At 32.0% G+C, this 14,169-nt stretch overlaps 1 protein-coding gene and 1 long non-coding RNA gene across 2 annotated transcripts; one reads left to right on the plus strand and one right to left on the minus strand.

Annotated features, from left to right (window-relative positions):
* Window positions 1–5,323: 5,323 nt before the first annotated feature.
* LOC124843184 (protein EMSY-LIKE 1-like) lies at window positions 5,324–10,584 on the plus strand. Its single transcript, XM_088096939.1, is given in 11 exon segments — window positions 5,324–5,574; window positions 7,208–7,383; window positions 7,486–7,577; window positions 7,579–7,593; window positions 7,690–7,810; window positions 7,976–8,200; window positions 8,636–8,704; window positions 9,178–9,423; window positions 9,512–9,580; window positions 9,670–9,733; window positions 10,189–10,584. Coding segments are annotated over 10 exon segments (1,038 nt in total). The 5' UTR covers window positions 5,324–5,574; window positions 7,208–7,296; the 3' UTR covers window positions 10,239–10,584.
* Window positions 10,007–12,618, minus strand: LOC124843182 (uncharacterized). Its single transcript, XR_015781641.1, has 3 exons — window positions 12,356–12,618; window positions 11,338–11,489; window positions 10,007–10,536 (listed from the first exon to the last, which is right to left on the minus strand). It is a non-coding gene; the product is annotated as an uncharacterized LOC124843182 (long non-coding RNA).
* Window positions 12,619–14,169: the final 1,551 nt, after the last annotated feature.

Raw genomic sequence — 14,169 nt, forward strand, 5'->3', positions numbered from 1 at the left:
AGTTATTTTTTGTTAAGGAAGAAAATAATTAAAACTAACCAGTTAACAGTTCAAACAAAGAGCCATGAGAAACATTAATGATAATTTTCTTTTTCTAAATTGTTCTACGTATAAAATTTAGCAAGCTATGCACTCCAGCTTCCAACAACACCCTTATTTCAAAATATCTCAAAAACCTCCTTAAGAGCCTATGGGAAAGAGTATGATTTTAGAGACAATCATTTACATACGTCATGTAGCTCAACAAAAAACATGAAGAAAGAAATCAAATGACAATATCCTTACATTAATTTCCTCTCTACCCTACAATATATGTAGTTTCCTTGTTTAAAATTCTCCCAAATAAAAAACATGAAGTCATGAATATTATCATAAGAGAAAATGATAATATAAGGAAATATAAGATAGAGAAGTTTTGGTGAAATATAATTTAGGGTGGTACCACCCAACTAATATATGAAAGCGTCCAAACAATGCATCATATAAACTCCAAAAGGTTTCAATCTTTTTGGTTGTAAAGCCAAGTTTTGTACCTAAAAGTGCATGGCTAGATGTTCCAACAAAACACTATCCAACAATCAAACGTGCATTCCTTACTTTCCATGTGTTCTCACTAGCTACTATGTTTCACCTTACTCTTTCAATACTCATAAGCTCAAACAAATCATCTTCTACTTAACGTTAGATTCGCCTAATTCCACTTATAATCTCTTTAAAAAAATATTATATTGGATTCAACTTAAGTCATACTTTTTTATGTGTGACTTGATGTACTTTGTGACTTTTAGGGGAATTCGTCCTATTAAAAAATATACAGTATAAATAACTAGCAATTGTATACTTTTTATTACTGGATATTCTACCTTCTTTTTTTTTCGGAAAAACCCATAATTTTTGTGCTTTTTTCTTCCTCTCAATATTTATTAATATGGAGAATATTAAGCAAGATTAACTACTATGGAGAATATTTTTATTCTCTTAAAAGACAATAATTGATCAAAATAAAATATTGATATCTAGATCCCTGGAGTTAATTTAATTTATGCCCTTTGCAAGGCCAAATGCTTCTTGCTGCAATAATATTTTAAGTATAGAACACTTAAATATATTTTCTGCATCTCCTTGTTCACGAAACTTAACTTATTAAGTTTATATAAAACCAACAAAATTTATAAAATAAAATTTACATTTTATTTATATACTATAAATTCGTTCTATATCTAATTGGTGTAAGATTTAAAATTAAAGTTTTAACATTACTACAATTAAACCTTAAGGAAGAAAGATGTGTAACATAGTAAAAAGAGGAAATAAAAGGAAAGATATGAAATGAGATAAACCAACAATGGATTCTTGATTGATTAGATCTCGAGAAGAAAAGTCAAATCCTACTTGTTCTGTGTTGGATTTGGCACACTTGATGGTGCTTTCCTCAAGCTTGGCTCCACAGCTTTCTTGGTCTGAGTCTTGTTGCTTTCACTTGTGAAAGCTGAATCAGAAGACGAGAACAGCAACTTCCTACACAGAAGTTTGTCTCTTGAAAATCTCTGCTCATGGTGGACACAGAAAGAAGAGAACAAAAGAATGTGAACAAGCACCAAGGCCAACACTGCAGCCAAAAGTCTACACCTGATGTTCTTCATCAGAAACTGAGAGTGGTTTCAGCAAGAACTATAGTGTGAGATGCAGTAATAAGAGTAGTAATGATTTTGGAGAGTTGGGTCAGGCTAATATATGAAAACCAATGAACATACTTTAAGCACGTGGTTCACCATTACTTGCATTATTATATTACGCATCATAGTTGAGAAGAAAAAGACACAACAGCTGCTTAGAAAACAAGCATGTTCATATATACAACATGGGAGGGTCAAGGGTTTGGTTTGAACTTTGAATGGTGTGTTTGTTTTCTATCATAATTTTGTTCATATCATTATCTAGTGAATGGTAATTGGTGAGAAGAATTTGATCGGTGGGGTTGGAGGCAATGAAAGACAAATGCAAACTACAGTGTTCATTACTTTGTTTCAATCTTCAAACACTCATTATTAAACTATGGATATATATATATATATATATATATATATATATATATATATATATATATATATATATATATTCATGTGATAGACATGTGCATCTGAGTCAATTACCTTCTAATAATCCATGTTCTCTGCTTAAACCATGGTTTAAACATCACTTAATTTAGTTAATAAAAACAAAATCTTCAACCTGGATCAGTCATTTAGCAGAGTAGAATTCCTTTCACACAGCAATAACTTTCTTGAGTATACTGTGTGCCTAATCATTTGTGTTTTGTCATCTTTCACCATTTTTAAAATGTCATCATGTTTTCAGTACAATCATGTGAAAACCTTACACCTTAATTTGATGAAGATCTCCTTGCACTATAAACTATAGGGTTTTCTTTCAATTTTTAACCCAACTATACTTAGCATGTCAGACGCATTTGAAAAAACTATCACTCCTTTAAGATCTAAACTTGGCAAGTTTTGTTTACATCCTCGATTTTTTGTACTCAAGATTCTTCTTGTGTTGCTGAGATTGGAAGATGGGATGAGTATAAACTAAGAAATTCGGCACTGTTGAAGATTTTTATTTAATCCTCTCACATGACAGTTCCAAGCCACCTTTAAGATTTATACAAGAAAGTTCAAATTACACTAATTAATATATATATATTAAGTAATTATTATATATATATATATATATCAAGCTAATTATTATATTATTCAGTAACTTCTTTTAAATTGATCTGACTACTAAATTGTAATTAGTAATAAAAGAAAACAATCGGATGAAAGGAAAATAATTATACATGAAGTCAGCGCATACAAACTAAAATATAAAGTAAAAGATTCTCGTTACTAAGTTACATGAGTCTTTTATCTTTTGTTTAAAATTCTAGGTTCTTTCATGAGACCTAATGACTCGTCAAATATTTGATAGCATCAAAATGATCAAAATCTGGATGCAGGACACGAAGGATTAACAATATGTAATATTTTGTCTAATTTCTTCTTAATATTCTCTAATGAGTCCGTTTCCAAAAACATCTTTCTCTAATGAGTCCATTTCCAAAAACATCTTGAATTTTTTGAGAGCAAATTGGGCTTCAGCCATAAATGATATCATATCATGGTTTGTCATTTTAATATATGCAAGCTTGTTTGTTGTCCTTGACATAGATGCTTTGAGCTTTCTTTCAAAAGGAGTGACAAGTTTTGAAAGCTCTTAGAGATATAAGAAGTTTGGGCTCCATTGATTGCCATAGCAGAACACACAACTGGAAATCTGCTTGTTTCCACTGGTCAACTTTACATGGTTGTTATCTTGCTTAAGGTGATCATAATGACCTTGACCAAGAAACCACATCTCAACAGCAACCGACCAAGATAAGTAATTTTTTCCATTTAACTTTTCTGACGTGATGAAGGGACTTCATAAAAAAGAGATGGCACTTCTAAATGCCATTTCAGATCAAGGGATAAAGAATCCAAAGGAGAAACCACAAAACTCTAGGTGACTATCGAAAGGGTTCCTTCTGGAGGTTAACAGAACATTGTTCTTAAGGGCAGAGGAGAGAGGAGAGACTTGCGAAAGTTATGGAGGTGGCGCGGTGGCGTTCTAGCAAGCAAACAGTGTGAGCAGCATGCGGCGCACAGAGATACTACGCATGACGGCGCGTGGAGGAGAACTGGACTCCGACACCGGTGGGGTTGGCTGTCGCGCGGAGAGGCAAACCAGATCTGGTGGTCACGTAACGAAATTGTGACGATGGCCAGCGGCAGACGACGGTGAACGATGGCAGACAGTGGCAAACGGCGTCGAAATGGCAGAGAATAGCGGTTGATGATGACAAACTGCAGTGGATAGCTCCTCACAGTGGCAAAACAATGTGAGACAATGGCAGACAACAGCAAACAGCGTCAACGATAAACGAAGTCGGATAGTTGCGGACAACAACTAGGGTAGAAGACTAGACAGAAACTAGAACAGGATCGACTCGCTTTGATACCAACTTGAGATTGAAACTGTAAAATAATTCTAGAGGGCTTGAAAGATCCCTCTCACTCATTCTATATAGGAAAGTTATGATACAAATGTACATGAAAGATTACGGTCTACCCCTAGACCCTAGGTGTAGACCTAGGTACTACTATATATACTAGACACACTATAATGATGACAAATAGGATAAATATTCTAACAAAGAGTTGAAACTAAACTTACGCGAACAAAGAAACTAATCGGTCCAAATTGAAGAGTTCGCTGCAAAGATTAATCATATGGTCTCTCAGTTCTTCAACCTACGAGCATAAAAAATCAAACTCTGAAAAAGTGATTTTTAAATAAATAATATGTTTTAAAATAATAAAACTTATTCATAACAAAATTACTTTTATAAAAATATTTTAATATTAAAATCTTCTCTTACTATTTTTAAACTAGTCTTACATATGATATCTTTACAATGTGAATTTAATTTGTAAAAAATTTATATTGGGTCCATTTTCAAATTTTTATTTATAAACTTTTAAAATTTATTTGTAATCATGTATATAATTATTAAAACAATTATAATCATAACCGTATGTGTTAAACAAATAGGGAATAACGTTTTTTATAAAATAAATTATAAGTTATTTTTTAATAATTATAAACAAAAAGAAAAACATATATTTAAATAATCATACATGTAAAAAGAAAAAAAATAATGTTATTTATGTAAATATTTGACAAAATAGATATTGAGAAAAAAAAAATTGCTCCACCCGTGTCCAATTAGTAAATTATTATTTGGTATTAAAAGAGAAATATATTAGTATTTATGATACTAAATTGATTTATTATTATAAAAATATTATTAAATTATTAAAAATATTACAAAAATATATATAAGTAAATTTTATTTTTGTTGTAGATAATTTTTATTTATTTTATAAATATATTATAAATAATTATTTTAATTTAAAAGATTCTTAAAAAGATAAAACTTTAGAAAATTATAACACTAAAAAAAGTCCTATAAGTAAATATTCCAAGAAACACTAAAAATATCATCAAATAAAATATTTTTCATAATCCTGTTATACCATATTAATTACTTCCTATAAATATTCATATAGGTTGCTATGGATTTACATTTGTTAGCCACTATTTCCAGTCTTATCTTTAAAATATATAAACTATTTTATTCTTAAATATGAATAAACATTAACTATTTTTTCCTCGTTTAATTAACTGAACTATTTTTTTCCCTGTCATTGCTGTGGTTTCCTTCAACCAAACCAAAACCAAATCTGTTTTCTCTAGTCGTTTGCTTTTTGTGTCCACTCGAATCGATTAGACTCTACTATATAACACGTACGAGGAACACATCCAACACCCTCTGACTCTGTCGTTTTCTCTCACTCAACTGAAAAACTAAAACCCATTTTCTTCTCCAAAACCTTCCACTTTCTCCAACCCAAACGCGCTTGCGAGCATATCTTCTTCGCTCTCTTACCCGTTTTTCTAATCTTCTCGCTCTGTCCAATTCCAACACTCCCGGTGAGCCTCATTGCCCTCTAGGGTTTTCTTTTTCTTATTACCTCAACCTGTCGAATATGTTGCCAGAAAAAAGAAATTGATTTTTAAAATTTGTTTAGCGATATTCGAAGGGGTTCATAGTTTTTTAATTGGCTGTTATTATTATGTTGAAAATGATTTGTTTCAGGGACTTTCCTGAAATTGGGCACTGTGACATTGATGTGCACAATGTTCAGCTAGGGTTTAAGTTTAACTCCTTATTTTTCCGGATTGGCACTTTCAGAATATCGAACGAAAAGTGACTGAGGCGAAAAATATTTTTTGATGTAGGGCGTGTGAATTTTTCTGTTTTGTTTATACAGTGTTAATGTCAATTTTGTATATAGATTTGTTATGATTTTAATGCAAATGGATACCCTTCTGTTGGTATTGGGTATGTGCTTAGTAATTTGTAAACGTGTGAAGTTAGAGCACGATTGGTGGCCCATATTACTGTGGAAAAGGGTTACTGAGGTTAGGTTTTGATGGCGTTGGTGTATGGAGGCTGTTTAAGTTGGTAAGGGGACAGAACTTGAACTTGTATCCTGTGAGTAATCAGATAGGAATTATTTTCTTGGTATTTGTGCCTGTAGATGCAACATCTATATTTGAAATGCATGGAATTGGAATTTGTTACCACATGTTATACGAGGGGAATTCTTACTGGGATCTATTTTTTTTTTCTATTTTGTGTATATGACATGCAGTGGTTGATAAGTAGCGAAATTTGATGCTGTAGGTGTTTGAAGGAACCAGATATTACAAAAAGGTTATGGTAGGGACCAAATATATGTTTCGTTTGAGTTCTTCAGGGTAGAAGAAGTTATATAATGAAACAGCAACCCTAATGCATGAAATCTCTAAAAATACTTTTCAGAACCTTGCACTTGGATCATATTTTTAACTTTTAATATCGAATTGTTTCATTGTAAAGCAGGTGTTGTGTGTGCGCATTAAAATGTGAATGCATAGAAGCCTTGTCACATTTTCTGCCAGTGCTTCCCGTATGCTTGTATATTGAATTATATTTTTAGACATTATTCTTTGTCAAAGCATGTAAATCCTGTGGGATCAATCATTTGAGTTGCTCCAATTGTTGAATAAACTTGAAAATGAAAAATGCAAGAGATTAAAAGGGGGAGGGAACTAACAATAATAGATTGTGTTTATGCTCATTGATAATTGGAAAAGAACTTTTAAAGAGTCAAGAGCCGTCTGTTTCTAGAACAAAGAAATAATGTGTAACCAGCATTCCAATGCATGAACCAATATCCTTAGCAAAATAAACATGAACTTTGAATACCTTAAAGAATAATTTAATCAATATCCATAAAGAAATAATGTTTGTAACCAGCATTCACTTATAAAGAAACATCTCTTTCGATGTGTGAATTAATATCCTTAACAAAATAAACTTCAACTTTGAATCCTTAAAGAAATAATTTGCGTAACCAGCATTCAGTAATAAAGAAAATTCTCTTCCAATGCATGCGTCAATATCCTTAACAAAATAAACTTGACCTTTGAATCTCTGGAACGTGTCATTCTTGTTTCTTATATTAAGCTCCTTTGTATTAAACAATGTTAGGTACTGATGATGATCTTTCTTCCTCAGATCAAAATAGAGTTGTGAGATCTAGCAGTGTTACTGGGAATGAAAAATCTTCTGTAGGTTCTGTTACACACTTTAATTTGCACTTTGACATGGAGGCTCAAATTCATCAACTTGAACAGGAAGCTTACTCTGCTGTCTTGCGTGCTTTCAAAGCTCAGTCTGATGCTCTTACATGGGTATATACCATCGGTTCCCTCCATGTATTTATTGTTATCTTATTTTTGTATTTTGCTGTGTTAAATATTCATCTCCTGTATTTTATTTTATGTATTTATCAGGAGAAGGAAGGTTTGATAACTGAGCTTAGAAAAGAGTTGAGGGTTTCAGATGATGAACACAGAGAGCTTCTTACTAGGGTTAACTCTGATGAAAATACACCGCATTAGGTTTGGAGATTATTTGAATAGTTGCAATAGTTTAAAACATTATTTTGGCCATTTTTCTGCTACTTCTATAATGTTATGTGATTGAAATTCAACCAGGGAGTGGAGACAAACTGGTTGTTACCAACCTGCAAGACGTAGCACATCTCAGCCTGTTCATGACATTTTACCTAGTCCAACTGTTTCAGTGTCCCGAAAAAAGCAGAAGACATCCCATTCGGTACCACCTTCTATTTTGTAATATATGATGTGATGTGGGCTCTAAGAGCAAAATTTTTTGTGTTCATATTCAGTGTCTGCATTTTTAAGTGGTGCTTTAGGATCCAGATATAAAAGATATATTAATGTTCCTTTGGTTTTAATTTTCCACCATTATTGGCACCAGGGTCAGTCCTTGCCTGCTTTATCTTCAGTGAAGTCTGTGCAGTATACTTCTGCGGGACCAACTGGAGGTAGGCATTTTTCAAATCGCAACGCTAGTGCTCTTGCATCCAATCCACCCGCCGAAGCAGCAGCATTTGATCCATTGATTGGGAAGAAAGTTTGGACTAGGTGGCCTGAAGATAACCACTTTTATGAGGCTGTTGTAACTGATTACAACCCTGCTGATGTATGTTTAGATCTTAAAATAGTTCTGAAAATTCTTGATTACTGCATTTATATTTTACCTGGTGAACACATTTGAATCGTCACTGGACTGATTGTCATTTGAATTTGATGTTTAGGTCCTTTAGGGTGACCTATGTAGTTGAGTTTTTTTGCCACATGTAAGATGCCTTTGGTTTTGTTTCCCCATGCACAGAGAATGACCAGTATGCAAACATTTTATATTTATTTCATTTAGGATAAATGTGTCTCTCTTTATTGTTTCTAAACTCTTGTAGGATAATAATGAAGTATTCACCTTTTAATCTAGATGGAAATAAAAAAGCTGAAGTGTGATTAGAACCCAATCCTGAAAGTGCATGGCAGCATGAGAGGCTTTTTTTTTAATAACTTTTCAGTAATTTTTTATCCTAGCTTTTCGGTTGTTTCTTTCTCGCAGGGTCGGCATGCTTTGGTTTATGATATTAATAAAGTACATGAGACTTGGGAATGGGTTGATCTCAAAGAGGTATATATTTCGTATGTTGTGCTGCATATATAACAGCAGTAATTAATTAGGTTTTTAAATTTTATTTAAGGTGTGATTTTGATAGGCCAGTTAATAGTTATTTAAGGTAGGGTAGTTAGTCAAAGAAATACCAAGGATTATGTTAGAAAGTAGGGAAATGGGCCCATTAAGGGTGTGGGTTTATGTTAGCAAACATGTAGCTGTATATAAATAGAAAGAGGGCTGAGAAGTATTTGTCTTGTCATTTAACACCCTCTTTGAGTGATAATTTTTGCTGTATGTGCATACACCCTCATACATTGTGAACGTGTAAGCTGTTTGTGCAAAATCATGTTTCTTGTAATGCTACAGATCCTTGACTGTTTCTACCCACCCTGAAAGAGATTATGTTGCAATAACCAAATACATAGAAGTTGGGTTAAATGATCTTTCATAATTTACTTACAAATATAAATATACCATGTCAATTACAGATCTCACCGGAGGATATAAGATGGGAAGGTGAAGATCCAGGCATAATCCATAGAGGTGGACATAGTGGGCACGGTCGTGGGGTTAAGAGATTCTTTGGCCATGGTGGTGATTCTTTAGGTGCAGGAAGAGGGAGAGGTCATCCTAGGCTTCATACCAGACAAGAATTTCACCCACCTCAAAATGGTATTGGGAAGAGAGTTTTGGATGACATTGAATTGCTGAACACAGATTCTCTAGTTAAGGAGGTAGTATGATATGCCTAAGCAACCTCTTTAAATCCAAAAGAATAAACAGTGAAGGTTTTTTATTTTTGAAACATTGATGTTATAACAGGTGGAAAGGATTGTTGCTACAAGTGCTCCAGATTCAATGGAACTTGAGAAGGCAAAGCAAATGCTGAAAGTAAGTCAACCTTCCATCATCATGCTTTTCTCATCTTGAATCCTTTATACCCACTGTTGTTGTTCACAGTTGCTTGAATTGTTGTATAGGAGCACGAGCAAGCACTTGTTGACGCTATTGCAAGGATTGCAGATGCATCTGATGGTGAAAGTGGTAATAATTAGCCGTCTACATAATCATGCTGCTTACTGCTGTATATTGAAACCCCTTATGTTTTTTTCTTTTTTTGTTCAGGTCAGACAAATAAGCCTTTTGTAATTTAATAAAATCAACATTTTTATTATACCATCTGGGGCAAAACATGTGCTTTTCTTCATTTTGGATCAGAACAGAATGAAGGTTCTTCTTATTTTATAGCTAATGTTTGGTTTACGCATATTGAGAAAATTGTCTTTTTTTTCTGTGCTCGTTAAGAGGACTTTTGAAAAAAAAAGGCAAACAAGCCAAGTTCTGTGTGCTTATTTAATAAATTTGTTTTAACATTGTCTTTCAATGAGGATTGTTTGCACAATTGGTGATCACGGTCACCATAATGTTTTAAGGATTAAGCAGAAATGTATATCACAATCACAAATTATTGTGTAACTTTTCGCTGTGCCTTCCTACAGATGAAGAACAGCCGTTTTTGCAGCATGGACAATTAATAGAAAGGGGATAAGAGCACAGGAAATACTGCATGTTGGAGGTAATCTGTTGCACAGAAAACGTTATATCTTTAAGCTCTGATGATCTCGTGAACTGTAATATTGGAGAGATGAATGGGTGGACAGCTTATGCATGCACTTGTAGGATCCAACAGCAGCAAATGGCCAATACGATTTTCTTCTTACTGATGCATTTTCTGTCTTTCATTTATTACTCTTCCTGACTGTTGCCACATGTACGAGTTTTGTACTCAATGACGATTTTGAATACAGGGAGCCCCTCATTTTATCAATTCTTCAGTCTGCATGCAACTGTAAAATACTATAAGTAAAATATTATAAATTTATCTGTCATGAATTTCTTTATGCTTTCTCTTTAACAGATAATATCAATGTCTTCAATGCAGTTCCTGTAACGTAACAATGTAACCATAAAGAAAATAAATAGTAGACAAATTGCCTTTTTGCAGCAAAAAACATCAAAGGTGGAAGGGTAATCCTAAACGCATCTAATAATTCAGGACCTGATCAGCTACGGCCTGTGGTCAAAGTTTATGCGGCTCAACCCATCAGATGCAAATTAAAAGAAACATGACAAGGGAATGAAAATTTACATAATAACAATTCAAATATATATCAACTTACAGTAACATGGACACTATGACTTCAAATTAGCAATTCTACTAACCTGAGGAAGACCTTGTAATCCACCAGGAATCATTAGATTCCATCAATTTCCAGAACGATGTTTTCATAAAATAAAAAACTAATCCCCATACCATTGTTAATACTGCAATTAAGATCCTTCAATTTATACAACAAGATGTAAATACTTCTAACGGTATATACTTTTCTAATCGTTTCATCCTATTTATGAAATAACATGATAATGTAAGAAAACTATGGCCACTGAAACACAAAAATCGGTCCTACTCATGCATAAAGCAATGAATCCTCCCACACCACAACGACAACATCCCTAATTTCGACGTACTGATCAAATTTCGTTTGCTCCATAAGCGCCTAAGAATTCTCACAGAAAAGCATTACCTGAATAGTTTGATCCAGCATTCATGATAAAGCAAGAGAGCAAATTAGTAATCGATCGACTACCTCGCCATTGCTGCAGGAAGAAGTTATCAGACAGATATGATGGATTGGAATCACTAGAAGTCTGATCGGTCGAAAGATACAAAAGGTAGACGCTTCAAACTCGTAGCAGCCGCTAAAATTACCGTGCTCAATCTATCAAGTTGATTCAGAACCTGAAAAGATATTATTATACGTTAAATTTACATGTAATGTCATGTGCTTCAAATGCTATTCTTTGCATAAAATTAGATTTTCACCTTACTAACCCAAATAATAAGGACACGGAATCAACTTGATACAAGTTATCAAGCTCACCATATTTTTTCATTGTTTCTTAGTATAATCCAAATCGAATTAGATGGAACCCATTTTTTCGAATGTTACTTGGACTAAACCAAGCTTATTGTCACTTGAACCATGAAATGATTGGAGAACAAAAAAATTGACGAAATTTGACAGTCACTTTTTCAGTGAAGTCTTCCTTTTCAATACATTTTTTTTTTCATTCAAAAAAATTGAAGCCAATAAGTTGTTTAAAAAGATCTAAATTCAGTTTTATTAGCATCAATAAAATGCTTCTGAAAATCCCTTCAAGTCATGAACATGTGGATGTTATACCAAACCAAAAACCACTGAAAAGAAACATAACAAATCTCAAAAAAATGAAATCCTTCAGCTTCAACTTACGAATCAGTGCACTGTAAGAACGCATCAGAACACGAATAACTGAAATCATCATAACCAGTGGCGGAGGTTCTTGGTGTGTGAGAGGCTTGCCTCCCAATTTACACATATATAAATTAATATACATAATAAAATATATATAAATTAATATATAAATAAAAATATTCTTTCAAATTTAGTATAATTTATATATTTGCAACTCTAAAAACATTTTCACCATTAAAAAAATTTTACCACCTTAAAATATTTTCTAAATATCAGCTCGTAACCATCATCAAAGTCCACGACATTCAACTATAATCCAAACGAAGCGAAAAACAGAACAACCCAGGCCATGAAGATGATTTGAATGTACCTGAAGAAATTGAACAGTTTCAAGAGATCTGTGTCCTCGGAAATAGTCTCGAAACGACATTGATCCGATGCGCTTTACGTTCATTTCCTTCGAACTTCAAAGACCCTTCGCTGAAGCGATTCAGGTAGGTTGATGGTATGGATTACGTCGTGCCAAAACGGTGTCGTTCTGCGCAACGTGTTGTGAGGTTGAAGGAAATGCCGAACAAGCGCGCATTCGCGTGGGTCCCACACACAGAGTCACCGTTTGCGACGTAATTTGGAACGTGGGACAAACCACGCTATTATTAAGGATTCTTGAAAATTTTAAAATATATATAAATTAAAATTAGTTTACATAGAATTAAAAAAATAAAATTTTAAAAATTATTTAAGAGTTTTATGAATTAATATACGTATAAAAAATAAAATAAAAATTGAATGTAATAATGTCAATGTTCCATATTCTACTTACCTACATAATTATCCTACCCTTTTATTAAATAATAATTAATGTATGCCTTTAGGTTTAAGTTTGGTCACCTATTAAGAATAATTAGGGATTTAAAAAAGATTAGATTGCCGTCTCCAAGCTATCTTTTAACTCGCATTTCAGGTAAAATAAAAAAAGGAAAGTAATTAATTTATTCTTTTGAATTGTAATAATTAATTAAATTAGTACCTAAAATTAATAAATTGATAAAATAATCTTTAAAACTGCCCTTTAGTTAGTTGCTTGCAATTGTAAGGAAAATGTAACTCATATTGGAAATAAGTATAATGATACAATTATCTCTAAAATTGTAAATAATTAATCAATCTAATCTTTTATTAAATTTTTGTTTTAAAATAAAAATAATAATTATAATGTCTGTCCATAGTAATGTTTGAATTTGGAAGATAATAAGAGGAAAAGTCCCTCGATGAATTTAAAGAGATGAAAGGAAATTGTGTTGTAATTTGAATTAAAGAATTTGAAGAGATGGACGAAGGAATTTGAAAACAAAAATTATGAAAATTTGTGTAAGATGTGATAAGTATGCTAACTTAAATAAAAAAAAATTAATAGATAAAATTAGATAATTGTCATTCATTTTTAAGAATAAATATGATATGAAGTTAAATATAATAATAAAAATTATATTAAAAATAAAATTAAAATTGTTATTTAAAATTATAAAAATATTATTACTATAATTATAATATTTATTAATAGTATATAATAAAAAATCTAATTATTTATGTATATATAATATAATAATAAAATAGAATCATTTTTATAAATTAAAAATTATTATTATTATTGTAAATATTATTATTTTTATTATTAATAATTAAAAGTGACAATGGTTTAAAAATAGTAAAGCTTAAATATTTTAATATTAAAATGTTTTAATATAAATAGTTTGGTTATAACAAAATTTATAATTTTAGAACAAGTTATTTCTCTAGAAATCATTTTTCTAAAATTATGTGACTTTCCAGAAGTTATTAGTCTCTGTTTGTTTGATTGAAGAACTGAGACTGTAGGGTTGATCATGGCAATGAGCTCTTCAATTTGGATCGATCAGTTTCTCAAATAAAGTAAGTTATTTTTTTTCTTCTTTTTTATTTGTTTTGTCTTCCTTTGCATGAGAGTATGTTGTGCATGCATGTGACATTTGAGTCATCTATAAGACTTTCTGCTTATCAGTGGTTCTAACCGTGTATCCTGATCATGTTTTATGATTCATAAGAGTAGATAGGACTTCTTATACTTGTAGAGTTGCTTTAGGTTTTCTATAACAGTTTGGTCTTCTCATAAGGAAAGCTAAATACCTCACTTTATATTGCTTT

This window comes from Vigna umbellata, chromosome 8 (assembly GCF_029865625.1).
Source record: "Vigna umbellata cultivar VRB3 chromosome 8, Vumbellata_1.0, whole genome shotgun sequence".
Classification (NCBI taxonomy): domain Eukaryota; kingdom Viridiplantae; phylum Streptophyta; class Magnoliopsida; order Fabales; family Fabaceae; genus Vigna; species Vigna umbellata.